Source organism: Pseudopipra pipra, chromosome 6 (assembly GCF_036250125.1).
Source record: "Pseudopipra pipra isolate bDixPip1 chromosome 6, bDixPip1.hap1, whole genome shotgun sequence".
Lineage (NCBI taxonomy): Eukaryota > Metazoa > Chordata > Aves > Passeriformes > Pipridae > Pseudopipra > Pseudopipra pipra.
Genome location: NC_087554.1, coordinates 56,685,356 through 56,709,370, shown reverse-complemented (window position 1 = coordinate 56,709,370; position 24,015 = coordinate 56,685,356). Strand labels below are relative to the sequence as shown.

Sequence of the window (24,015 nt, the reverse complement as noted above, 5' to 3'; positions counted from 1 at the left end):
AGTAAAAGTTATCTGAGGAATACTAAATTTGGAGGCGTAACCAGGAGGTTGCCATGATAACAAATATTAGAACTTGCTTTCTGGGAAGTGCTTGTAATTTTTCCATTGATGGCCATTAAATGGCTCAAGATAAATGAAACTTTTTATTAGAACTAACATGGTCTCCATGTGCTCCTCCAGGGTTTTGCAGACTTGCTAGTGATGAAATGAAAAAGGGAAATCCAAATTAGCCCCAGCCATATGAAGACAAAACCCCTTTTTAATGTCACTTCTTATTTTTGCCATTGAATGTTTGCTTAACTTAGCTTTCATGCATCTTTCTATGAAATATTTACCCAGTAACTGTTTGTATAAACATGTTTAAAATTCTGCATTGATTTTTTTTCTTGGCACTTTCAAGAAATTTCCTGATGCACAGCATGATCACACAATTACTGGTAGAGCTTTTATTGTAAGTGGCCTAAAACAATTCTGTATTTATGTTGAAAATTAGGACTCAAACCCAGAAGCTAAAGGATAACAATGCGAAGTGTTAATTTCTTACTCTCCATAAATTGCTTATTTATTAAAGTCCATGTTCTGCAGCTTAGTTTTTACAAAGAGAGCCTTTTTTTCCCTTTTCAACTGCCTCTGAAGTTGGTCCATATCCTCTGTTTTAGAAAAGCTGCTGTTTCCATAAATCTCTCCTAATGTCCTTTAGTTTTGTTTTGCCTTTTTTTTTTTTTTTAAGCCAATTCTTTACAATTCCCCGAGGTTTTGATTCACTTTGTGAATGACACAATGATCTGGTAATGGGAGCCTAGAAGAGCAAGGCGGGGACTCGCCAGTCCTTGCTGCCGATGTTTTCTTCATGCCTGTGTCCTGCTTTTTCCCTCCCCTGCTCTTGCTTTCTCGTGTGCACACACACCCCCAAGCTACCAGCTCACCTCTCAGTCTCACCGCCTTTGGGATTTTGATGGGGAGCCTCTGCTGAGTACTTTCCAGGTTTAATGTTCGCAAAGCAAATAAATGCATTATAAAAATCACTCTTGCCCCAGTCTTTGACTCACCTAATCTTTTTTTAATGGGGCAGAGTAGGGGAAGAGGCCTAAAATAATTTTTAATCAATTAATTATGCTTTTCCTGAACATCCTCTATGTTTAGGCAGCTTGAGGAATACAAGTTAAAACTGTGATTTCGGTCTTACTTTGTTTAATCTCTGCAAGAGCTTTGGTTTGTGTGTGTTTCTTTGCTTTGTCCCCTCTGACACTCTCTGTCAGTCTCTAGACAGGATTTACTGAAGAATAAAACTGGGTTTGTGATACTCAAATCAGGCACGTGTTCAGATAAGCACAAGAGTCATGGCTAAGGATTCTTAGGCGAAGAGGTAAAATAATTGAATCAGGTTTTAGATGCTGTCTAGAAAAGCCCATCCTTGTTCAAATACACTGGGATGTGGCGGGTTTGGTGTTTTTGGTTTAGTTTTTGTTTTTCTTTGTATTTGTAGTAGACATAAATTCTTCAGAGGATTAAGTCACACTCTTTATAAACACATGGGGTGTATTTAAGAGCCTGATTTTCAGAAATACCGATTGCATTAACTTCAGATTGAGCTTGAGGAATAGTTGTAGCTACCTCCCTCCTCTAAGGGAAGATATTTAAGAAGTTGAAGAGGCTTATTAGCTTAAGTGGCTTGTTAGCTGCTTGTGCTATTTTCCATCATAGTGTCAAGGTAAAAATTACTTGGGGAGAAATAATTGTTCTAAGCATGCTTAATTCAGTTCAGTGAATCTGACACCTCCTCTGTCATTTTTATTTATTTAAAAAAATGAGAGAGAGCTGGGCACCTGTCAAAAGCAGAGAAGTACATGATGGTGCTTTCTGCTACAGGAATGCAGCGTTTTGGTAAAATGCTATAGCTGCTTGCAAGCTTGTTACAGAAAAGATCTCTCTAATTCTGTCGGACACCTCATGGTAGTTTTAAGTCCTTTTGCTCACACCATGAGGTAGTGGAGATGCAATTCACTCTGAGATTGCTTTCAGTATAGCTTAAGGAATCACTTTATATTTTCTTGTAATTTATATAGCTATCCTTAAAACTGCTGGTTTTAATGAAATTTCATTTACATCTTCTCCCACTGGAGACAGCTGTAGGTTAGGACTAGCCTGACTAAGCTGTGCCAAAGGTAGGAGTAAGGAGTTTTTTACATGCTGATTAATTCTCTTTTGCTCCTTTGGGAATATCTGGTATTGCTTAAATTGATTGCTGTAAGCAATATGGCAACATTTTTGACCTTCTAAACTGAAATTCAGCAAAAAAAACCCAAACAAGAAAAAAGATAAACCTCCATGTTTCAGTTTTACATAACCAGACAGTTGAAATACAGTGGTGAAAAATAGAGGTGTTGTCTTCTGCAGTGGTGGTGTTGGCTGGTGATCTCAAACCCTTTGGCAGAGATGGAATCGGAGAACGTGGTAGTTGTCCATCCCCTGTACAGAGAAAGTATTGGGCGAGAATCTGTTTTTCTTTCTTCGTAATCTGACTTCTGATCTCTCCCATGGCCAGCTTTGTGAATCAGAGCACCCGTTCCTTGCCTTCCTTAAGTGTTTCCCACTTGAGTTGTTGTGTAACTGAAGACAGGGGCAGCTTCCAATACGCTTGTTTTTCTATACAGCTTTGTGGGAAGCAGTAAGCCCAGGCTGTTTGCTGCTTTCTGAAGTTAATTTACAGATGTGGGGTGCCAGGTGACCAGGAGTTGTCCTCGTGGGGCTCCCTTTGTCGCTCAAAGGCCAGACGGCTCAGCCATCCCCCTTCGCCCCACCTCCAGCTCCCCTCTCCCTCCCTCCCTCCCCATATTCCCCCAAGATATGATAATGAAGCAGGTGCCCTGTGTTGCAGCTCTCTGCGAGCGTGAGAAACGGCAGTAGGTTTAGAAAAGCAGAAACCCAGGAGGAGGAGGCATTTCTTCTGAACCTGTTGGCAGTCACGTCAGTCGGGGTCGTGTGGGCTGCTCGTGCACTGCGCAGCCGTCCAGCTGCCCGTGGGACACGAAAGTGGGGAGTGGGTTTGTCATGCCCCAGATTAGCCCATTGTGACCGTGGGACCCCACGTTAGGGCTGTGCCAGGCACGGAGTGGCCGAGCTGTTCAACCTTGGCCTGGTGCAGATGAGCCAAGCTTTGGAGCATTGGCCTGGCGTGGATGAGCCGAGCTCTGGAGTGTTGGCCGGGCATAGTGGCCTTGGGCTGCAGGTGACCTCCCCACGGGGGAGCAGCCCCAGCAGCAGGCCCGGCCACCTCATTGAGATTCCAGGCACAGGCAGTGCCTCCGCAGCTGTACACTGGAGGCGGCGGCCGAGGAGGCATCCAGAGAGGGGCCCAAAAAAATCATCAAAGAACCGGCCCCTTCACTGCGCCTCTGAATAGGCAGACAAACCAGAGGTCCTTCTCTCTCCGCCAGCGCGTTGGGAAAGACATTAGCATAACCTCTTTTTTTTGTTCCTTTCTTTTTTTCTTTCCCCAAGCTACCGAAAACCTGGCACCGTGTTTAAATATCTTGTTCTGACAGTTTGTTGAGGGGAGCGAAGAGCGGTGCACCAGCCTTGTGGGTGTCTGTGCAGTTATTTCTATAAAAAAACGAACGTATTTGAGCTGAGAGTTCTCATTCGGGTCACCCTAGACTTAATTGTTTGGTGTCAGGTTGTTAAGATCCAGAATTAGCTCCCTGGCTTGGAAAGGGCTTGCTTCCGAGTGCTTTAGAAATGCAAAGGCAGGTTTTCAGTCCGGCTTTCTTTTTCCAAATCTGTTTTGATTTCAGCTGGTTTTGAAGCGAGCGGACACTTACCCCATTTACTCAAGCAGCAAAAACTAACTGTAAATCCCGGTCCCACTCTCCAGCACACATGAGATGGCAGCTCCTGAAAGCTTCACGTCTTTAAGGAAACTGGCATCTGTTTTGCCGAGACCTTATTAGGCCGACAGGATGCAGACCACTTCTCGCGGCCATTGAGGCTCGGGAATGAGTCATTCCGCCTTTGACTGGTGGCACATTAGCGCTGCGATTGGCATAACTTTCGTGTTCCCTCGGACAGGAACTGGGGCTGTACAATCAGGGAGTGTCGTTACATCATCGGAGCGTGTGGGAATGTAGAGAAGGCTTGCATAACGCAAAAGCTCTAATTTTTTTGAGCGTTAACCTTAATTGCAATTAAAGCTGATACTTCTGATGCTCAGGACAGAAAGTTTAATGCACTATTTATCCATAGATTTGTGGTAGCCACTTGAGCGCGTTTCATGTAACTGAGACCTTGTTTTCAGTCAGTGCTCCTGGGCATGTTACTTGGTTACTTTGGGCCATAAGAAAGTTAATAGTTGGTCTGGTGCTTTTCTAAATATCAAGGGTATCATTGGATGCTGACTTGGTTAACCTAATGATTTTTTTTTCAAACCATTGGTATGTATGAGTTGATTAAAAAAAAATAGCAGAGGCTTCTTAAATATAGTCTGTTCTGAATTAAAGGGTGTGGTGTTGGCTTTGAATGAGCTTGATGCAGCAACAAGCATGCAGCAGTTGGTAAATAAAGATGGATTTTCTTTTGTTCTGCTGGTGCTTGCTGCTCATTATTCTCCACTTACCCCGTGAGCTTCCCAGGGAGTGGCAGCTGTTTCTGATGTTAGACACTCTATCAGTGGTAGACAGCTCCAGATTCGGTGAGATACTGTTGTGGGGAGGAGAGGAAAATAAGCTAACCCTGCATTATTGTAAATCCTCAGTAGAATTAACTTTTCATGAACCGAAGGAGTTTTGTGTTTAACTTTTTCTGAAATATTCAGGCATAAGCGTGCTTTGCAGTATGCATTACAGCGAAAAAGCTTTTCTGGCATGAGATGGATTTACATTCTAAGTGTGTGTTAAGTATTTTAATGTGCAGTGTGTGGGGGCAGACACAAGGCAATAAAGGGAAATCAGTCTATAACTATCTTTGTGTATGTTTCCAGATATATACAGTTTGGGATTCTTTGCAATTTGGAAATTGCTTGGAGTAAACAGAATGGTACATAAAGATTTTAAATAATAAAGCTAGCAAGCTACAGAGGAGTCTATTTGGTTCCAGGATTTTATATGTAGGATTTATAACCCATGCTTTTGCTTTCCTGTGTCTGCAGTGTTAGCATTCTGTTACTGAAAACAAAGAAGGCTCTGCCAGGGCATTACACAAGCAGTGAATCACAGAGGAAAAAATGTTTTGCTTTGTAAATTGTTCACTTTTCCATGGTGGATCTTTTTTTTTTTTTTTTCTTTTTTTTAGTGTTGTCTGATAAAATTTGCCACACATGCTTGCATTTACTGTACTCGGTACAATTCTTTCTAGTGTGACTACATAACTGCTAATATTAGTGAGTTCAAGTAACTTCTTGCTTGTGATTCTTAAAAACAAAACCACAACAGGAACAAAAAACACAGGGCACAAATTGAAACAGCTCAGTTCACTCCTCAGGCATGACAGCTTACTGAGTATATCGGAGGAAGGAAAAGGTGTTGATGTTTTTCAGACAGCTTTGTCCCAGCAGTTCCACATAATTATTTTTTATCTGTATTGACAAACTCCTTTTCTGCCTAAAGTAGTCAGTTTTGCTGTCACGATTGATGTGGTCCTCATGGGTTGTAGGCCATTTATAGTGTTTTGGCTAATCATAAAAATATAAACTTGTTTCTGAAGAATACGCACTTTGTACATTTTTTTAATGACTGTGTTTGTGAATCTGTGTGTCCAAACTTCTGTAGAGGAACTATAGTTTGCTCAGGTTTGAATGTAAAATTATACTTGGAGGTTATCTATTTGGGAAGTCACACACCAGGCAGTGTCTTGCCACTTTGCTGCAAGATGCAGAAGTACAACCTCAGTGTGTTATATAATAAAAATTTATACCACAGATGCTGGACTGTGCCTCATACTGTCCTTGGCAAGAGCAATAACCAATAATATGTAGGCTTCCATATTACAGGATTCATTAAGCTCCAGACATGTGGAAAAGAAGTTTAAATAAAATCATGTTATCTATTTGCAAATGACAAAGGTGGTTCAGGAACTAGAACCAGCTAAAGCAATGGCTAAGGGAAGATCCAAGTAGAACGATCCTTGCAAAAAGCCTGGCAGTAATGAAATCCTTGATTTTTCACAGAGAAAGAGTGAGTGTGGAGGAGGATGCTATATATATGTATGGAGTGCACCAATTTAAAGACTGTGTGATTAATCCTGTTAGATGATGTGTTTCTAACAGAGAAACAGATCGGTGGGGATAAAGCTGTAAAAAGGTATGAGAGCCAAACATAAGCATCTAATCTAAGAGGAAGAGTCTTCTGTGACAGTACAGTGTAATTTTGTGTAAAATTATGCGTGCTTCACTGAAAATAACCAGATAATAATTTCAGAATCTGCAAAAAATAAATGTCCCCTCTGTAAATGCCGATGGGAAAGATATGTAGCACAAATTAGGGAGTAAGGGAGGTGGAAACTGTCTTACCTCTGTTCAGATATTTTATGTCCCATCAAATCTGTATTTAGTCTTAAGTGCAGGTATCATAAGGGGTATGTGGTAGTTCCTAGGTCTCCTGGGTGTTCTTTATGCAAGAGAAGAAAATACCAACGAGTCAGGTACGTAACAGTGTGTTCCAGAATTGTGATAGTCTGGACAGCCATGTCCCTGACCTGCTTACCTGGCAAACCTCTAGTCAAGAGCTGGGCTGAATGTGCCACGTATCTTCTTATCCCTGTAGTCACATCTGTGGTGTAATAGTAATGAGATTGGAGTAATCTCACTGATCTGAGCTGAGTTGGACTGATAATTTAAATGTGGAAGGCTTCATAATCTCCTACTGATCCCAGAAAGTTTTCAGCTTTTAATTAAGGTCAGAATTAAAAAGATACTGACAACAAAACCTTCTACATTTACCTCCTTGCTTATAAATGTTAAACCATGACAGCTGTAGGTGAGTTCTGAAATTCCTGGAGCAATGATGACACTTTTGTAAACCCCTTATAGGTTAGTGTAAGACTTACAGTGGTAACAGACGTCTCTAAAAGAAACACTGAGAAGGTTTGTGCGCCTTCCTTTTCCTCTCCCCTTTCTTACCCCATACCTGTTTCCTCAGTGCAAGTGGATGTTTTCTGCAGACATGGCCACTGCAAAGGTAGCTCTGTGCAACTCTCTCCAACAGTTCGGTAACTCTTAGTTTTTTTGCTTTAAATAGAAAATGAAAAGCCCAACAAGGACTAAACAGGTGAAGGCAGCTGGTGGGGGTGTGTGTGCCCGTGGCCGCGTGGTGTGGGCTTCGGGGCTGCTTCTGCTTCGGTGTGCAGGAGGGGACGGGGTGGACGTGAACAGAGAAGTGACACAGCTGGTGCCCAAAGCAGGGTGAAACTGCACCACAGACGGAGAGGAGGACTCTGGGGAGAGGAAGGAGACAAAGCAGCTGCAAGGGAGTTCCTGGGGCAGGGTGCACTTCACTGGGAGAGAAATTACTGGCAGAGGAAAGCTGAGCAGCAGGAAAAGAGGGTGTGAGTGGAACCTGGGAGAATAGGAGAGCAGCAGAAGGTTGCCAGAGCCAATAAGTCTGGTGAGCCTCCTCCTCTCACTGCTCTGGGTGGTTGTTTTGAAGAGCTTGCCAGCAGATGAACCTGTGGGCACTGGGCACCAGGCACTTCAGGGCAGCACCATGGGGTGCACAGGCTGGGAAAGGAACTTGGCTCCTACTGTGCTCCCTCGTCCTCTCACCAGTGTTGAACAAACAAATAAGAAACCATACTCAAGAGAGGAGGGATAGCTGATACTCAGCTGTGGGTGCTTTGTAGTGACCATTTGTTTTTAATTTTTTTAAAATCAGTTGTTGGGGTGAGCAGAGTTGGAAAAGTGTGGCCAGTAGTGTGATTTGAATAACATCTTGAGTGAGGTTTTTATGACTCAGTTGAATAGAAACACTACTGCAGGACCTTGTAGGACCTAGAGGGGCAGCTTGGCACCATGAAAAGCTATTTGACGTTCTTGAGAGACTGCCTGAGAAGACAGTCTGGTCAATAAGCAAAAAGCCAAGGCATATTGACAGTCATCCAGAAGAGCCACAGGTGGAACCTCTCTCTCCCTTACCTGAAGACCAGTATCTTACAAATAAATCCCATAAATAACTGAGGTTTTGATGTTTTGATCAACTTTTTTCTTTTATTTCTACTGCTGGACGTTTGGAATGTGGCTGTAACACAGTCACACACCTATGCAGGTTACTCAGACAAACAGTAGCATGGTGTGAGCAAGGGATATTTTCTCTGACAAAGAAAGGTGGCATATCTTTCAGAATAGATGTTTGTTTTCTTCTTTGTGGTGGCTATACATCATCCAGTGTTTTCTCCTTCATATTGTGATATATCATCTCATGTTTCACGCTTGAGATATTGTGAGAGGAGTGAGTGATGTTATGTAACATAAGCAGAGAATTATCTTCTTACGGTCTAAAAGTGACTGTTGGTTTGATAAAGCAGTTGACTAATTAGTAAATTACCCATTGTTGTTTAAAATACTTGCGCTGCAAAATGTAAATGAAAAAAATTTCTCCACTTGTCAGTATGAAAAATGACAATAGCAAAAATAATACATAGGACATCTGCTCTGATTTTTTTTAAATTTAAAATGCATTTAAGGCAGATGTTGCAGAATTTGAATGGAAATCGGAGTAGATGGAAGAACAAAACATAGCTGTTTACCTTCTATGAAGTCCCATTTTTATGGTTAACATTGCTAGCAGTATCTGACTCAGTGCCTGTATTTTTCCACTGTTTGTATCAGACTGAACTGAATGTTCTTAAAACTGCTGCTGTCAGAATGACATGTAGTTTCAATATTAACAAAAAAAAAATTATCGGTGAGTCAGTATTTTGGGGTGTTTTCTGATGTTCTCACCCTTTGCCCATCCTGTCTCTCCAGGAGAATACATCAAAACATGGAGGCCACGGTATTTTCTCCTAAAGAACGATGGCACATTCATTGGCTACAAGGAGCGACCGCAGGATGTCGACCAGCGGGAATCACCTCTAAATAACTTCTCAGTAGCTCGTAAGTGTTTTTACCTGCTCCCTCGTCCAGCTTGGGGGTTGATGTTTTCTTCTAGTCATAGCTGGTAAGCTGCATCTGTAACATTCAGATCTGCCCCGAGTGATGTATCTAAACACTGTAGGTGTTTATTTGAGATGATAAACCCCGCTGTGTTTCTCAGGAATGACTGTGATGTGGGGGGTTGATGCTCTGCTTTTTTTTTTTTGCCTTTTTTTTTTTACCAGTTTTCTACTAATTTACATTTCTAGTTATCTAATAAAATCAATCTATTTGTTAATATTCTGTATGTATGTTATTCAGCAAGTTGCTTTAAAGTGGAAATTAACCCAGGCACATGTCCCAGTACTTGACAGGTAGGCACAGCCGAAGCATTTCAGCCTCTGTTCTGCCACCAGGTCTGAATTCCAGTGGCATTGACATAGGTCAAAGTTATTTAATTGTTAGCAGAAGAGAATGCAGAGTGAGCGCTGGTTTTAATGAAACAAGCTTGATTTTTCTTAATTTTGAACACAAAACCATGTTTCTTCTATTAAAGCCAACAAAAAGATTTGGAAATAATAACATCTCCTAACCTCTGCACTCTCTCCTATGCAAACATTTCCGACTTTGCTCAGGTGCTGCAGCACAGGATGTGATAGAAGACTCTGAAGATAATTTCCTTCTCTTGCTCATGTTTTTAACCTTTCTCTGTATACTTCCAGCTTTTATTTTCTCCTGTTCTTAATCTTTCCTGTCTCATGATCTGCCTGTGTCTCGTTCCACCACTTAAAAATAGATCGTGGCACCTGTTATTAACAACGATCTGTTCCGTGTTCCTGGTGACTAGTGGGAGCAAAGCTCTGCAGCAAGAAGGGTGTAGGGGCTTTCCCTCTTCCTTACAGATAGCTTCAAATACATGGGATTCATCTTTGTAGTTGATCATTAAGCAGATTTTTTGGAACACCCTGGTCCTAAGAGGGCTGGGCAGCACTTGGAATTAATGCAAATGTTTGTTATTTTTCCTCCGGTAGCAGCATATACCTGTTCTGACTGATGATGGGAATAAATAGTGGACGTGCTGTTGCCTGGTGCCTCTGTGCAGGATGCTAAGAGTGCTTTGGGGCTTTTTGCCTCGTTTTAGAGAGAGAATTGTCATAGTGTTTTCATTTCAGTAATGACAGTACTTTCCTCTTTAGAGTGGTATCTCCTTACAGATCAAGAAGGTAAAGAAAAGCAGGGGAAAGCCATTAATTCATAAATTAATTCAGTACTTGGTCTATAGCCAGAGGCTTTTAACAAATGCACTTTCTGCAGGACACTTCCATCCTCTTGCTGCTAACTGCATTTACTTGGGCAGCTCAGTGCTAAGGAGTAAAAATGTGTCCATTGCCTTCTCTTTGTTCAAGTTGCCTTCAAAACTAGTTAACTTAAATAGGTTTTCACAACAGGAATATAGTGCTTTTTCTGGCAGATTGAGCCCATCAGTCTCAGCATTTATAGATAAACAGGTTTGTTACCATGGCACCAGAGCATGGTCGGAGAAGATGCTGCATGTGCCTGTGGATAAGGTGTAGCCCTTCTAAGAGGCATTGCAGGCTGGGTGGTGGGTGGGAGGATGTTCCTAGACTGGCTCTTGCCTAGTGAACTAGTGGCAGATCAGGAAGGTCTTGATGATTGGAGTGTGGCCTCCTTGCTAGAAGTCATTTTTGTGGGTTTGGGCTCACAGAAGCAACTATTTCCCCACCAGGATTTAATTTCTCACATAGGAAGTAGCACGTGGTGCTTCCAGCACCTGATGTGCAGTTCCCTCCTGGGTGCCCTCCACACTTCTATTGTTTGGATGTTTTGCACCATAAGCTTTCCCTTTGAACCTGCTTGCCTGATACATTCATTTGGGTTAATTTGTTGAGTTAATGTGAGTGAACTCGAGCTGTCTCTAGAGGAAGACTCAGGCCAGAGCACAGGCCTATAGAAGCCTCCTGCTAGTGAATGGTGGGGGGAATTTAGCTTAAATATTTTGTAAAAATTAATCCTTCTGTTTTCTTTTCCTCCCAGAGACCATGATAGCCCTGACTTTTTTTCTTAATTAGTGAACTAGATTTTTTTTCTTAATGAGATGGCAGGCTGTCTCTGTCAGTCTGTTCTTTGGAAGTGGTCCCGTGTCTCTGATTAAAATCTTTACCTCTTCTGCTGTAATATAATGTAGGCATTTTTATCTTTGCAAGTAAAAGGAGTTTTTTCATGAGTAGGGGACTCTTCTTACTTGTAGTGTAAAATTCATATTGAGTAATTTTGGCAGTCCATGAGAGGTAGAAAATACTCCATTCATGAGAAAAGAGTGATAGAAGATACCAATTACCTGTCTTTTTCCTTAACAGATATGAAGAAAGTATTAGCAATAAACAGTGTGCTCTCCATGTGTTTGACAGTCTCTTCTTTCTGCTGCACTAGCCTTTTCCTTTCAATCTGTGAGGGTTTTGATAGTACATTTTTGAAAACTTGTTTCTAAGCCCCTCTAGGTAGAGAGAGGCTCACTATTTATTTAATTTAATTAACTTTTTCTCCAGCTAATTCTCCATTTTAAATAGCCATATATTTATGTTTGTAATTTAATGCTGTGCTTAAGGAGTTTATTTTGTCTGGAATTAACCTACTGGTGATTTATTTAAAAAAAAACCCAACAACAAATAAACAACAAGCAAACCCCAAAAAAACAAAGCAGAACTTCTGAATGATGGTGCCTGAGCATTTAACTGAGATATTTGAGTCTTATTTGCGTTTGTGTTCTGTACTTCACCACTAATAAGATAGAAGGAAAAAAAGAAGCCTGTACCTAAAAGTTCTGCTCCAAAGCCCCTGCAGATGAATAACCAATAGAGCCTGTGTTGTAAATCTGTGAGATAAGTAGCCTTCATACTGATTGTAATCTTGGATTATCATGTATGTCTCCCTATTAGGTTATAAGCCTTTAAAACCATATAGCTGAGAAAAGCAGTATATTGTGAAAAACCACATGGAGAGAGAGGCTGTTCCTGTTAGAAAAGGATTATTTCTCCCGGCTGTCAAAAAGGAGGGTGGACTGTGGTGGTTTTGTTGTACAGCTGAAAACATAATTGCTCAACAATACGAGAGCTCCTTTTGGGGCAGGACTGTGTGTCTGCAGTCAAGCATTTATCAGAGGGCATGGGATGGCCAGATTAGTGGCTGAATTTTTTGTCTGCTGTTACTAAGGACCACCTTAGTGCAGGTCTGTAACTTGGTGCTCCTAGCTTGTGCCATGCTGAGCAAGGCACAGCATGAATCTATCCAAGGTGAATCTATCCAGTGGTGCTAGCAGAAAACAAGAACTTCAACATAACATTCCTGTTTGCTCTCCAAAGTTTTATTTCTTCATCATTCTTCTTTCCTCATTTACCTTTTTTCTTTTTTTTTTTCTTTTCTCTTTTTCTCCATACCCTTCCTTAAAGAAACCAAAGCAGGAAGGGGAAGGATTCTTCCTTTACATTATTGTTTCAAGTGTGATGTCATTATATAGGGAGCAGAGTTTGACACTTTCATCAAAAGTAATCTGCCTTTTAGCTTAAGTGCTGGGAAAGCAAATATTGTGACATTTTAGAAAGTCACCAGGATAATACTAAGTGTCTTTCAAATACAAAATGGTAATTTACATTTGAATGCCTTGGTGTCTATTCCTGTTAGGAACAATTTCTCTGTCCTACTTACTTTAAAAGACCAAACGCCAGGAAAGAATCAAGAGGTTCTTTAGAGCAATTTAAATCATTTTTAACAGGCTGCTGTTTATAGTACTTACTTTGTTGCAAATGGGGAATACTTACATTTGCCTGTTTGACAGGAAAAACTGTCTTCCAAGTGGGTGAGTGACCCTCGGACCATATTTGAAATGTGAATGTTTTTAAGCAGAACCTCCAAACATGCTATAAATCAGATCTGATATTACACATCGTCCGTGTCTGTGCTCTGCTGGAGTGGTTCATGTTGCAGTACATGGTTAGAGGAGGCAAGTTTGGTGCTTTTGTAACTTGTCAACTACAGTAAAGAGCACACAGTTGGGTTTAAAAGTAAGAAAAAACCTACTGTTTATTTGTTCTGTTAATAAAATCCATGTGATTGTCATATGCGGGGAGAACTAAGTGGTAGTTTCAAACTTTCTGGAACCTATGTGGTACAGCACTTTGGTAAAGCAATTTAAAAATAAAGCCTTCTGTATTACTTGATATGTGCTGTTATGATTGAGCAGGGTAATTAGATAGCATATTGTTCACTAAACAAAACACTTCTGTGTGACATACTTGAATTATAGTGGTTATTAACTGACAAATCTCTATTATTCATCTTGCTGTATGCCTTAAAGATTGCTGGATCAGCAAGCTGAACAAATATCAATGGACAGTGCTGATTTAGGGGAAGAGTGACGTTTAATTGGTCCTCTTTTATGACAGAAAACTCCTCGTGTGGTTTATTTTGCTGAAATTAAACAGTTAAAGTTTAGAGTTCATGGCTAATTTAAATGTCTGTGCTACTTCTTCAGAATCTGAGGCACTTAATGTGAATATAAAGTCTGGTTTTAAAATGTAAGCAAAACCTTTCAGTTTATTTCTTCATAATGTTGCCCTTCTGGATAAGTATGGGAAAACAGCTCTGGATTAGCACGAGGTTAGAAATAGCCTGATGTTGTTCGAGTCTTCAGCCAAATTCGGTGTCTTAGGGCTGCATTGTGCAGGCTCGTAGAGGACAACCCTGGCCTTAATCTAATCACATTAAGCAGATAAAAATGGGAGGCAGAACAAACAAACAACAGAAAAAGAAGAGCAGCTAAACTGAGGTGGGCGGTCTGGGAGCAGCAATGAAATCTTTTGAGCTGAATTTATCAGCGCTGGGCTGCAACAACCCGTGCAGTTGTTTGGCTTTCATTGCCATTCAGTGAGAGAGGATGGAGGTGGCCGGGGCTGAACACAGCGCTCGGCTGCGTGGCTGTGTGGAAGTTGTTTAATCTGGGTGAATGAAGGAGTGCCGTTTATCACACTAAAACCTTTTCGTGACTCATTAATAAACTTTCTCTTATCTAATTGCAGTGCTTTAGTAGGATGCAGTATTAACCTCAGCGTGCTATTAAAGAAAAATTAGGTTTTTCTTGTCATGAAAAATGCAAAGTTACTCATTGAAAAGCTTATAATTCCAGCTGCAAATGAGGCATGAAATATATTGCCAAAAATACGGCGCCCAAAAACACTGGCGGTAAATATTTTATCTTGGTGCTAATTAATAGCTTGAATTTAAAACTGAGCATTCTAAATTTTCACAATAATGAAATTAACCTAATGGTACCAGTGTAGCCTTTAGTGACATGTACGAATTCTGGTGGATTCTGTCCTCAAGTTGCACGTTTCTGAAGGTGGAGGATGTTTGTAGCTCTAGCAGTAAGCAGAAATTTCTTCTTGTCTTCATAGTGGCTTTTTATTTACTTGGAAAGTGATTTAGAACCTGAAGACCAAATAATAGCGAGCTTGTGGTTTCATTAACTGCAAGGAAAAGAGTTTAATGCAAGAAAAACCCCACAATTATATTTTATTTCTTTCCCCCCTGCTCACTTGGTTTCTTAATTTGACTTTCCTCCAGCAGGAGCTTCTTAATTAGTTAGATTTTCTATTAATGTTAATGTAAAAAATATAGTGTCTTAGCTTCTGTTGGTATTGATTTTCTTTTATTTTTCAGCTCTCTGTTAGTACAGCATCTGTACTATCTGTACCTTTAGTCAGGTGCATTTTCAGGCCCAAATTGGAAGGATAAACACTCGTAACATCCTATGAAGCTTAAAGTAGTAGATGTGATTTTAAAATTAAAAAAAATTAATGCTCAGCTCTCGGTAGAGCATTCTGATGAAGGAAGTGGTGGCTTTGCATGTAGCTGTACTTCTGTAGCCTTTTTAGGCTGTGCTTGAATTCTGGCAGTGATGGGAGCTGTGAGCCGCGTGTCCGTACAGCATCCGACTGCGGCAGCTGTCCCGAAGGCGTTCGGAATGGGGTCTTTTCAGGGGGCGCCTTTGCAGTTTGATGTTCCCTCTAGTGTTTGAGGACTGGAAATGCTGAGTCTGATCTTCCTCAGGTCGCTGCAAAGTGACCAGACGTGCTCTCTGGCAACTCCTTGAAAGCCACGGACAGGGTTTTATGTTGGGAAAGTCAACTGGAGGGAATGTGGGGGCTTGACTTTAGTTGCAGTGGATGTAATTGCTGCATTATCAACTGACTTTGGCCATGTGCTTTGCTCTGGATGACCTTTGGAGTCTGGGACCTGAGTCTGAATGGCTTCTGTGTTATCACATCACATTTCTACTTACCTCTATGGGCAGACCAAATGTGGAGCCTTTCAAAGCAGAATTTGATTTCGGTGCTGCTTAGATGGCTATCTCCCAAGCTATTTATTGGTTTCATCAACACAGTAAATTGTCTCAAGTCTCCTAAAGAAGTACTTACAGAGATTTCTATGGCTGATTAATCACAACAGTTTGCTAGATAAGAATAAAGACAAATGATTATTTAAACCTGCTTATGTACCATGACTCTTTCTTCCTTGATTGTGGTAGAGTGCCAGCTGATGAAGACAGAACGACCTAAACCAAACACATTTATCATTAGATGCCTCCAGTGGACCACAGTAATTGAAAGAACATTTCATGTGGAGACTCCAGAGGAGCGGTATGTTTCATTCATATTTAATGCATAAACTCCTTGCAAAAGCAGATGCAAGTCTTCAGCATTAATAGCAAGTCTTTTGCTGAAGCTCTTATTTATCAGATGATGTACGTCTGGACTGAAAAGCGACAAATGATTTTTGAGCGCCTCAGTTTTAGTCCATGTTCCAGTATAAAAGGTGCCCTAAGGGGGGGTTTCAGAGAGTGGATTTTGAGCAGTTTGTAAATGAAGAGTTGCTAGGTTGGGTATCCAAAATGGACAGGTGCAGGTGTGTACCAGCACACAGGTAGTTGTTATTTCTGGAAATGTAAGGTTCATTTCTCACCGGAAATGTTGTGGGTATGTAAAATGAAGGGTTTCTGACCTGGGAGTTTCTGGAAGGATAAGCACAAGTGAAATAGAGATTCAGGCAAAGTTGAGTTGTATCAAAATACTGACCTTTTAAAGTCTATTTAGACACCTCGTTTCTAAAGGAAAAGTTAGTTGTATCATTGCTGATTGCTAATGTTTTATGCAAATTAGATAATAAAGGTGATAGTTATCTGCTGCAGGTGCAGATTTCTGTTTCAGCTGTTAGGAAACAAAGCTAAGAGCTGCATCCTGTGCTCTCATCATTGGAGAATTGATCTCTTACCTCCAGAGAAAACAGTTTTCCAGCACAGCTATTCTGCAGCTACTGAGTATTTAAATATTTACTTGCTCTTCAGAAACTGAATTTAAATTATTCCAGTACCATTGCCCTAGGGGAATGAGTATTTTAAACCCCTGGTATTCCCTAGATATGATACTGGCACATGTTTAGTTTAAAGATCGGTAAATTCTATCCAATATTATTTGCCTCTTGTTTTCATAGCCTTTGCATGCACTGATTTAAAGAAAGTTTCCGATTATTGCTTTTAATTCTGTTACAATGATCAGAAGAAGGCGAAGTCAAATTAAAAGCAAAGAAAAAGAAACTGGTCCTTGTTTTCTTTAGTAGCTTTGTGGTCAGTGACCCTAAAGGGAGTGAATAACAGTTTCCACTTGGAAGAAGATTGTATTTCAGTCTTGTTTTGTTCCCTCCTAGCCAATTAAGTCAGCTTTGTGACACTTCGGGGCTCAGAGTGTTAGTCACTTCTGTTGTGTACTCTTGAGACATAAAAGCTGAGGGTGAAATTCTGGTCTCCCAGAAATCAAAGATACTCACTTCAGGAGGGCTGAGATCTCAACCAAGTCAGTAACAAATCTTAGAAGAGACATGAAGGTAGATATACCTTCAGCTTTCTCTGTGCCTTTAAAACCAATGTTTGTTTTTTGAAAGAGATGGAGAGAGAAAAGTACAGAAGAAAAAGTTCTTATTGTAACCATTCTGAATATGAAAAATATGACTAGCAAATAAGGGAATGTGTTTGTGATGGTGGATGGAATAGTCTGTGCTAGGAGTATAGCGAGAATGTTCAGAACATTTGGCATTACCTTGCTGCCCCAGACAGGGCTGGAGGGATAGTGCATATTCAGGCAAAATCCAAAATAAAAAATGAACAAGGCAGGAAAGCCCTGAGTGGTGCAGTTTTTATTAGAATCTTGTGTTGGGCACTTTTTCCTATGGACTTTGCTTCCTCTGGTGAATGATCTGCCTCTTCCATCCATCACAAACCAAAATCCACATGTTCAGATATGATTTAAAAAAAAAAAAAAAGTCATTTCATAGAACCAGTGGAAAATGGGACATTGATAAGGATGGCACAGCTGCACTGCAGATTGCATGTAGAGCAGTTCAGCACTGGCTGCTGCTGTTCCTGCTGCGGTGGCAAAGTGTTTTACCTGGGCTGTCCTTGGGAGAAGAGTTTAACCAGTGCCTCGAAAACACCAACTAAACCACCACATCCCGTTCCCTACAGATACAAAAGACAGTAAAACGTGGTAAGTTCAGATAGTCCTTCAGCCCCTGTATGTCTTAAACCCTGTCCTGAAACCCTGTAAGCCCTTACGAGTTGTATTCTTTATGTTCAATAAATTTGCAGTGCAATCAAGTGAAGGCCAAGAACTTTCAGTTCAGTAGTTTCCAAAGGTGTGAAATTTCCCAAAGGACACTGGAGTGGAAGTGGTCTCCATGGGAGTCAAAGGGGTCACTGTTAGAGCACCCGTTGCTGAAACAGCTGTGGAAACTTTATTGTAACCAAGACCTAAGATGAAATGTCACTGCTTTTGCTGACATTCTGCTAAAGTTTACACAGGAATTGCTGTACTGCTGTCATCATCTTTATAACACAGGAATAACCTAAGTAGCCTGGGATTTAATACCTTCTCCAGGAACACCCCTTGCCATTAAAATTTGGGATATGTGTGCGAAAAGGTGGCATAGTGTCCCCAGGAGTTGGATATGTGTTTCAGTGCACCATAGAAATGTAGAAGCTGCATATAATTGCTTTGTGCTTCATGGGAGCCTCTTGCTTTTTGGTTTTGGCAAGTCTGTTTTTGTTATGTAAGTCTCTCTATCACCAGGTCGTATCAGCTGTTGACTGAATGCCTATTAAAAGTTCTGTTGTGTGAAAAGCCTTTTTCATCCAGACTGGGAGAACTTCAGTTGTCTTTTGTTTCTAGTACTGTTAATAAAGATACTTGTTGAAAGTGGTCTTAAAAATGCATTTTTACAGTGCTTGAAAATGCACATAATTCGTTGTATCTTCCACTGATTCCTCAGAGAGCATTATTTGCTCCGTGTTCCTTGATGATCTTTGCAATGGCAGATGGTAAAGTCACAAGTAATGAATGTCTTTGCCTATATTTTGCCAGGGAAGAATGGACAAAAGCCATCCAAACAGTAGCAGACAGCCTCAAGAAACAAGAGGAAGAGATGATGGATTTTAGATCTGGCTCTCCCAGTGATAATTCAGGTGCCGAAGAAATGGAAGTTTCTATGACAAAGCCAAAACACAAAGTGGTAAGTGGGCATAGCAAGAATAACTGTTTTTTTAGGTCTTCTCAAATGTAGACAAGAAATAGCCATCAAGCCACATCTGTTCCCATAACAATTACACAGTTGGTTGTAGATGCAGCTTCTGCAGGAAACAATTGTCTGAGCTGAACAGGTACCAGGCAGAGCCTATCTGGGTCCACCAGAGTTCTGAGTTCAGATTCCTTACTGGATGACTTTCAAGGCCAGCTCATGTCTGGGTTTGGTTTGCCTGTTTTCCTGTGGTACAGGGCCTGAAATCATAGCTCCTGCTGGACCACATGACTCTGTAAACTCTTTGCAGGCGGGTACAAAGGTATTCCAGTGGATTTGCAGGATTTAGGGTGGGTCCAGTGAGTTTAATTGCTCTGGATTAAGGGTTTAGGCTGACCCCCTGCAGCCACTGTAGTGTCTGTCTGTAATGTTCCTAGAGCTTGGGGTTTTGCATCAGGCACAACATAGTCTGAATGCACAGGGCCAGTTCAGCAGTGGCCTTCAATGAAAGGAGTGTGTACCAGAGGAGATCTTCAGCCTTTTTAGGTGTGTCTGTCTTTAGCCTTCCTTCACTTCTTTCTACCTCCTTGTGGTCTTCTGTTTGGATTTTTGTTTTCCAAAGTGATCCCACCTGTTCTTGCAAGAAAGAATTGATAGAAACTTCCCAAGTCAATGCAATGTTTGTGGATTTTAGCCGGGTACTTTCTTGTGTCCTCATCTCACCGTTGTCATCCCCACCTACTTTCATAAGTTTGTTTCAGTTTTGGGAAAACCAATGAAGTTTTTCTATAAAAAGATAGTTATCCACCAGTTTCTTCACTAAGTATTTGTTACCCTTGTGTCATGTCAGCGCTTTCAGAGTGATGGGGGTGGGTACTTACATGTCTCTCTGAATTAAAGCTGCCATTAGACCTTTAGATCCTTGGCTCAACAGATCCTGCCCTTGCTGGGCTACTCTTCATAGAAATGCAATGAGAAATATTGGTCAAACATTGGTCAAATATACCTGTTTTTCTGAAACAGTGACTTTGTCTCCCTGGGTATGTTAGTGAGGGTGATAACTGAGGTCTTGATATCAACTATACTGAACAATTAGCAGGAAGTCTCCTGAGCCAGTTCTAGGGAAGACTATTGAGGAAGTTTGCTGTCAAAAGTGTCTTAATTTTTTTCCTCAACTGAGGCTTGGGTTGTGTAAGTCTGATTGTTGCCACGTTGGCAGCCGTCATTGATCTCACAGAGAGAGTCCTTAGCCTGCAACATGGCTAATCTGTGAGGCAGTTATTTGTCCTGTGGTTTTGGTGCTGTTCAGTGAAGTACAATGAGGCACAAGAAAGCACCCTCCTAGAGATGTGGGGAACATCAGTAAAAAGGTATGAGTTTAATCCCTGGAATCAGAGCAGCATGTGCCTTTTAAGGAACGTCTGCACTGACAAAGAGGTCAAAATATCTGGATTAATGTATGCTGAGTGTTACTTCCACAGTTGAGTGTTGTCATGCAAAAGAGCGTTCAGTTAATTGAAAGCTTATGGTTTTCCCTAAATAGTTTGATTGATTATATTTGGAAGTGCACTGGCATTCATTTTTATGGAAGAGTCATTTCTGCTCCTGAATTCTACAAAACAAAAAGATTAACAAAAAGACACATGTGTAACATATGTGATGCATTCTCACGTGAATGAGCACTTCTGCTGAGAATAGTATACTTCTTGTTAGTTCATGTAATTCAGTTCTTTTTTATCTGTATCATTAACAGACCATGAACGAGTTTGAATACCTTAAACTACTGGGAAAAGGCACTTTTGGAAAGGTCATTTTAGTTAAAGAAAAAGCAACTGGACGGTATTATGCTATGAAAATTCTGAAGAAAGAAGTTATTGTAGCAAAGGTGAGTAGATGGGAAACCTGGGGATGTGGTTCGCCCTTGATACAGCCTTTGGCAAAGTCATGCCGAGGATTCTCAGAGAACTCGTAAATAATTGCTCTGTTAGTGTTTTACATGGAGCCCTGATCTGGGGAACCACTTTGCTGATTTCCTTCTGCTTGTGTTTCAGGATGAAGTAGCGCACACGCTGACAGAAAACCGTGTCCTACAGAACTCTCGGCATCCATTCCTAACAGTAAGCATTTCTGCCTCTGCTGAGTGTTACTTGACATCATGACAAACAAGGCTTTCCCTGTTGTGTGGTTTTGGGTTTTTTTTACTTATATAATGCATCTGAGATCTGTGTTTTCAGAGTGGCTGTGTATTGTTGTACCCTTTCCATTTTTGGGAAGCACAAATTAAAATACTTTTTAAAGTTTTCTGATTCTTGCAGAGCAGGTCCTCAGTACCTCTTGAAGACAGTGTTTCAGGGTGTGGTTTGACTTTACAGCTCACCCATTTAATGACTTGCTATCTCTGAGAGAAATATCTACTTCCCTTGTCCTCCAAATGCTTGGTCTCCTCTTTGTAGCAGAGATCAGGGTGACCCTGATCTTGTGACAAACAAGTTCAGGAAGATAGAGTGGGGAAAAACCCTTTAATTTTGTCTTTGTTGTTATTTTAAGCTCCCAGAAACTCTGGAATCAGAACACTGGTAATGGCAGCCAAAGAATAGTGGTGGGAGCATGTGGAATGGGGCAGGGAAGAGCAGGACTGTGCTTTAACCACTGCTTTCCTTTTGGATTGGCTTAGCTGTGTAATCAAACCATACTCTCAGTTTAGACTTTCAGTGCCAGCAATCTCTCTGTGCTGAGTTCAGATATCCAAGTTCCATCTCAAGATTTTGTTTCTAATATTTATTACAAGTTGTCTCTGAGTTGTTTACAACTGCTTAAACCCTCCAAGAGACTGTATAGGATCCTGGTTGTTTCCTTTGGCCAGGTACAAGGGCTTAACTGGAATTAAGCCCTGTTAAGTGTGACCTCTGGAAGTAAATATTGTCTGTATTGACTGTAATCATGAATGTCTAAAACCTGATCCTCCCTTTCTCTGCAATAATATGAGTGGTTTAAAAATGTCACCCCTAGTAATGAAGACAGTGATACCACATGTGATATTTTCTCCTTGATGCTTTCATAAACTCAAATACCCAAAACTAGGTCTCTTGAAGTCAGCTGTGAGATTGGATTTAAGTTGGATATTAAGAAAATGTTCTTCACTCAGAGGGTAGTTGGGCACTGGAACAGGCTCCCCAGGGAAGCGGTCATGGTACTAAGCCTGACAGTTCAAGAATTGTTTGGACAATGCTCTCAGGCACATGGTGTGACTCATGGGGTTGTCCTGTGCAGGGCCAGGAGTTGTACTCGATGATCCTTGTGGGACCCTTCCAATTCAGGGTATTCTATGATGCTATGGGTTATGACCAGAAATCTCAAGACTATGGCAAACAAGTTGATGTTACTCTTGCCATGGGAACACATGTGACAGGACTGTACAAAGGCACCTTGTGACACTCCATCACACCCTCCATCCGGTCTGTTTTTGCAAATTGCTCACAAATTGGTATCGACAGTGTTGCTCAATCCTCTGGCAGACTGTCAGCAGGGAGCAGTTGCAGGCAGCAGGGCAGAGACCAGGGGGTTGGTGTGTGTAAATATATACATGTTTCATGTAAGAGGACCGCTGGTGCAGAGAAACCTGGTGCTCTGGGGTTTGGTCGGAGCCTCTTGTCTATGAGGTGGAGCCTGTGGGAACTTGTGGTCTGAGAAGGAAACTTCACAGCCACTGTTGGTACATACATTTTGTGTCACTGTTAATGAGCCAGGACTTTGTTTCACAGCTTTATAGGTGCTGATTGCTTCTGCAAGGGATTGATTTAATGTTTAATTAAATTTATTTAATGAAATAAGTTGGCAGTGGATCAGTCCTCAGATGCAACGGGAAAGTGTAGGTATAAGACTCAAGGACAAAAAGTTCACTAAAATAGAAAATTTCATGTCTGTTTCTGAAACTCTATTAAAAATGCTTTTATAATTGTCACTATGATCTGTCTTCTGAGTTTTGGTTTAAATCTGTTTCAGGCTTTAAAGTATTCCTTTCAGACACATGATCGCTTGTGTTTTGTTATGGAGTACGCTAATGGAGGGGAGGTAAGGGAAATATAATAATGTTTAATACTCTAGGATTTTCCTGTACTACTAATTCTGCTTGACATTATTTAGCTAAGGTCCACGTTTGCAATTCTAATTAATCCAAGTTGTCCCAGTTAAGCAGAGCTGTTTGCAGGTTTAACTAATATTAAAAATTAAGACTCTTAATTTTCTCAACTCCATTTTTAGAACATAAAGGTTTTGGGCGTAGGTTCTTATTTTACATGACAGCAATATATTGTAATCTGACATTTAGAAGTTCAAGAAGGCAAGGTTGCTTTCTAGTTTTTTTTCAGACAAGTTTTAACACTTTTTAATGAATATTGTGAGCATATGTTACTTTGGAGGGAGAACTATGTTACTTTGGAGGGAGCTAACTACTGTTACAATCAAGAAGGAAAAGTGAGAATATTAACATTTCTCCAAATCACACTGTAGTTTTAATATGTAATTGTAGTTCAGTCAAAAAGAGTTTTTATAATTTTCTGAACATACAAGACTGCAGCACACAAGCTCGTTATCAGTGTGCATCTGTGAATAAGAGATATAATTGTCAAATCATTTTATTTATGGTTCTTTTTAACACATTTGGGAACGCAGCTGGGTGAGGAAGGGAAGGGGTTTTCTCTTAGGTGGTAGCACATTCCAAGCAGGATGTCCTGTGCAAGACATAACTCAGAAACATCTGAAGTTAAACAAATTACTGTTCTTGCAGTTGTTTTTCCATCTGTCAAGAGAGCGCGTCTTTTCTGAAGACCGAGCTCGGTTCTATGGAGCCGAGATTGTTTCAGCGCTGGATTACCTGCATTCAGAGAAGAATGTGGTTTATAGAGATTTGAAGGTATGTAGAGAAATAATTTCATAAGCTTTGGGTGTTTGGCTTTTTGTTTGCTGTTAACAAAAGCAAATGAGCCTGAATTATTAAGAAATGCTTTCCTGACTGAACTTTATCCTAACTGTTGTTGCAGCTGTTGGGCGTGACTTTATAGGATGTCTGTACACTTTCATAGTTCAAGAGGCTGTATGAGGCATTTATCAGGACCCTGGGGCAGCCCTTCAGAAAACAGGAAGGGGCACTGGGCTACTTGGGTTTCATTTTCACTTGCCTGCTTATGTTCTAAGAGAAACTTTGCTGGTTCTCCTGCACTGTGGAACATAATCCTGGTCTTATCAGATAGATGCAAATTCACACTGTGTGAATGTTGCTCTTCCTTGCAGTGTGCTCACAGCACTATCTTCATAGC

The 24,015-nt window shown here is 40.9% G+C and overlaps 1 protein-coding gene across 6 annotated transcripts in view; it reads left to right on the top strand.

Moving 5' to 3' along the window:
* AKT1 (AKT serine/threonine kinase 1) overlaps window positions 1-24,015 on the top strand; it is a 75,097-nt gene that overhangs the window by 30,415 nt on the left and 20,667 nt on the right. For all 6 annotated transcript variants that reach the window (XM_064659334.1, XM_064659332.1, XM_064659338.1 and 3 more), the window contains 7 exons: window positions 8,954-9,082; window positions 15,663-15,774; window positions 18,547-18,694; window positions 20,454-20,585; window positions 20,752-20,817; window positions 22,703-22,771; window positions 23,487-23,612. In XM_064659334.1, the coding sequence (XP_064515404.1) occupies window positions 8,954-9,082; window positions 15,663-15,774; window positions 18,547-18,694; window positions 20,454-20,585; window positions 20,752-20,817; window positions 22,703-22,771; window positions 23,487-23,612 (782 nt within the window). The remainder of the gene's footprint in view (window positions 1-8,953; window positions 9,083-15,662; window positions 15,775-18,546; window positions 18,695-20,453; window positions 20,586-20,751; window positions 20,818-22,702; window positions 22,772-23,486; window positions 23,613-24,015) is intronic.